Here is a 3672-nt window from a genome sequence, read left to right as displayed (position 1 = left end):
CTCACGGAGACAGACCCTTAGTCTCAACTTTAGATTTTAAAGCATGCTTAAGTTTTCCCCAATTATTTTGTATGCTGTCTTTACCTTATTCCTTTTTTTTCTTCAAAGAACCACAAACATATCCTCACTTGCAGACTTAAGTTTTCTCCTCAATTTCTAGGCATATTATATTTTAAATAATTGCTGGAAAACTCTACCTAGGTATTTTGCAAATATCTCAGGCATAAAACTTCAAATACAAATTTATTTTTTTATTCTTAAAACCCTTTCCTTTTCCCCATTCACCTCTTTAATTTCTCAGTAAAGTTTTCATTTTTTTCTGTCATACAAGCTAAAAAATAGACAGTCATTTTTAACACTGACTTGAGATTCAAAACCCCATTTTATTCATCTTTTCTTAATTTTTTTCCCTTTGCTTTGCCCAATAGCAAACAGTAAGTATATGCTTGGGCAATGGTTAAATAGTGGAACTTCAAATACCTTTCTTTAATCATGCCTTACATGCACATCTTACTGATTTCGATTTTGAAGTGCCTCTGCTATCAATTTCTTCATGTCCATCTTGAAATAAAGAAATGGCTCTTGGTATAAAGAAGGGGATCACTACCTAAGGATCAGGCAGAGGATTGGTGCAGTTTCAGAGACATAGGACATTTCAGAGGACCACACTGAAGGTCCCCTCAGAGAGCAGAACAGGAAGCAGCCTCCAGGAAGGTCCAGGAACACTCCTGAGCCACTGTTTTTTTCATTGTAAACAGTCCAAGGCTGGGTTTCCACAGGGCAGGAAAGGAAAAGATTAATAGTACATCAGTCAAGGGCCCCATGATAACAGTGGCTCTTCTTTGTATAGTATTCCTGTAACAGCTTAGCCTGACCCTAGCAAGGGATCCTAAATTCCTTCTAGAGCAGTACATGTCAAGAAACCCACATGGGTGGGCTGAAGACAGCCACGCTGCTTAATCCTCCAGATATGGAATTGTATTCTGAGGCCTAAACCCTTGGTATTTATAAAACCTTTAGGCCTCTCAATTTTCAGCCCAGGCTAACATAATATTTCTCTTACCTTCTAAGTTTCAAAGTATATTATTGTATTTTTTTTTTTTTTTACTTTTGGACCCCTCCCCCTCATAATATGAATGATATGACTCTTTTTCAAATGCAAAGATCCCACTTTTTTTAAAAAACGAGTCATAACATTCATATTCTTCCTGGTGTACTACTCAGTCCTGACTGTCTCTGTCACCAGAACTGGATATTCACAGTCCCTTCCGAAGGAACCAGATGAGAGAAAACATTTCTGAATCCTCACAAAGAGAATGGCAAACAATGGTAAATAACTTAGCAAGAGAATGATAACCATTATGCTCAGTTAAATGTCAGCAATAATTAAGACGATGACAGTTATGGTGATAACAAAACTTTTTTGGGACAGGAAAAGAGCCCCAAGGAAATCCAAGTTCTACCACCTCTAGAACATATATGCTCTACACTGATATACTTCTGTCCTATGTTTTAAGGTACTTTGGATTTCCAGCTTGATCAGGACACTTTACATGGCATCACCCAGCAACTACTCCACTGCTCCAGTCTCTGAATTCCTCCTCATCTGCTTCCCTAACTTCCAGAGCTGGCAGCACTGGCTGTCCCTGCCCCTCAGCCTCCTCTTTCTCCTGGCCGTGGGGGCCAACGCCACCCTCCTGATCACCATCCAGCTGGAGGCCTCTCTGCACCAGCCCATGTACTACCTGCTCAGCCTCCTCTCCATGCTGGACATGGTTCTGTGTCTCACTGTCATCCCCAAGGTCCTGGCCATCTTCTGGTTTGACCTCAGGTCCATCAGCTTCTCTGCCTGCTTCCTCCAGATGTTTGTCATGAACAGTTTCCTGACCATGGAGTCCTGCACATTCATGGTCATGGCCTATGATCGCTATGTGGCCATCTGCCACCCTCTGCGGTACCCATCCATCATCACTGACAAATTTGTGGTAAGGGCTGCCATTTTTGTTATAGCTCGGAATGCCATATTTTCTCTTCCTGTTCCCATCCTTTCTGCCAGACTCAGATACTGTGCAGAGAACATCATCAAGAACTGCATCTGCACTAACTTGTCTGTGTCTAAGCTCTCTTGTGATGACATCACTTTTAATCGGCTCTACCAATTTGTGGCAGGCTGGACCCTGTTGGGCTCTGACCTCGTCCTTATTGCTCTATCCTACTTCTTCATCCTGAAAGTTGTGCTAAGGATCAAGGCTGAGGGAGCTGTGGCCAGGGCCCTGAGCACTTGTGGTTCCCACTTCATCCTCATCCTCTTCTTCAGCACAGTCCTGCTGGTTCTGGTCATCACTAACCTGGCCAGGAAGAGAATTCCCCTAGACGTCCCCATCCTGCTGAACATCCTGCACCACCTCATCCCTCCAGCTCTGAACCCCATTGTTTATGGTGTGAGAACTAAGGAGATCAAGCAGGGAATCCAGAAACTGCTGAGGAGGTTGTAAGAGGTAAAAAGGATCAGAACTTTAGAGTTGTTAGTAAAAACAGGAAAACACAGAATTATTTTTGTGCCACACGTTAGTTCAGTATCTCAAAGTAACAATTTGCAGTAGTAACCTGTCTCTTTTGGGGATGAAAATTAAGATTTCAGGTCCATTATTTTTACAGGCATCTTATGACAACTTTCTCAGCTGAACTATCCTACTTTCTTTTGCATTGAAGCTTATCACTGTTAATGACTTGTAAAATTTAATATTTTTTCAGTATTTAAAAATTTTTTCAAGTCAACATTTTTTATTGTTGTCAAATATGCTTAATATAACATTTACAATTTTAGCCATTTTTGAGTGTGCAGTTTTATGGCATTAAATACATTCACATTATTGTGCAATCATCACCTTTATCCGTCTCCAGAACTTTTTTGTCTTCCCCAAATGAAGCTCTGTGCCCATTAAACACTAAGTCCTCATTTTTCATACTACTGTTCCAAAAATACCATTCTATTTACTATCTCTATGAATTTGGCTACTCTAGGTACTGCATATAACTGAAATCATGCAATATTTGTCCTTTTGTTATTGGCATATTCTAATCTGCATAATCCTTAAGGTTCATCAATGTTGTAGAATGTGTCAAAATTTTCTTCATTTTAAAGCTGAATAACATTCCATTGTATGTATATGCCACATTTTGTTTATTGATTCATCCATTGATGAACACTTGAGTTACTTTCTTGTTTTGGCTGTTATGAATAATGCTGCTATAAACATGGGTATACAAATATCTGTTTGAGTCCTTGGTTTCATTTCTTTTGGATATGTTCCCCAAAGTAGAATTACTGTATTATATGGTAATTCTGTTTTTATTTTGTGAGGAATCACCACACCATTTTCTACAGTGGCTGCACTATTTTTACCAGCAGGGCACATGCGTTCCAATTTCTCCATGTGCTTCCCCAAACTTATCTTTTATTTATTTTTTGGTAATAACTTTCCTAATGGGTATAAAATGGTATCTTATTGTGGTTTTGATTACATTTCTCAAATTATTACTGACGTTGAGCATCTTTTCGTGCCCTCATCAGTCATTTGTATATCTTCTTTAGGGAATGTTTATTCAAGTCCTTTGCTCATCTTTTAATTGGGTTGTTTGTCTCATTTATGTTGTTGTTTAATATACTTC

At 39.3% G+C, this 3672-nt stretch overlaps 1 protein-coding gene across 1 annotated transcript; it reads left to right on the top strand.

Moving 5' to 3' along the window:
* The first annotated feature begins 1355 nt into the window (after positions 1 to 1355).
* Positions 1356 to 2544, top strand: LOC103610201 (olfactory receptor 56A4-like). Its single transcript, XM_008594416.1, is given in 2 exon segments — positions 1356 to 1491; positions 1494 to 2544. Coding segments are annotated over 2 exon segments (1014 nt in total). The 5' UTR covers positions 1356 to 1479; the 3' UTR covers positions 2496 to 2544.
* Positions 2545 to 3672: the final 1128 nt, after the last annotated feature.

The sequence above is a fragment of the Galeopterus variegatus genome, unplaced genomic scaffold (genome assembly GCF_000696425.1).
Source record: "Galeopterus variegatus unplaced genomic scaffold, G_variegatus-3.0.2 Scaffold10749, whole genome shotgun sequence".
Taxonomy (NCBI): Eukaryota; Metazoa; Chordata; class Mammalia; order Dermoptera; family Cynocephalidae; genus Galeopterus; species Galeopterus variegatus.
The sequence above is the reverse complement of the archived record's forward strand: the minus strand, read 5'-3'. Positions and strand labels throughout refer to the sequence as shown.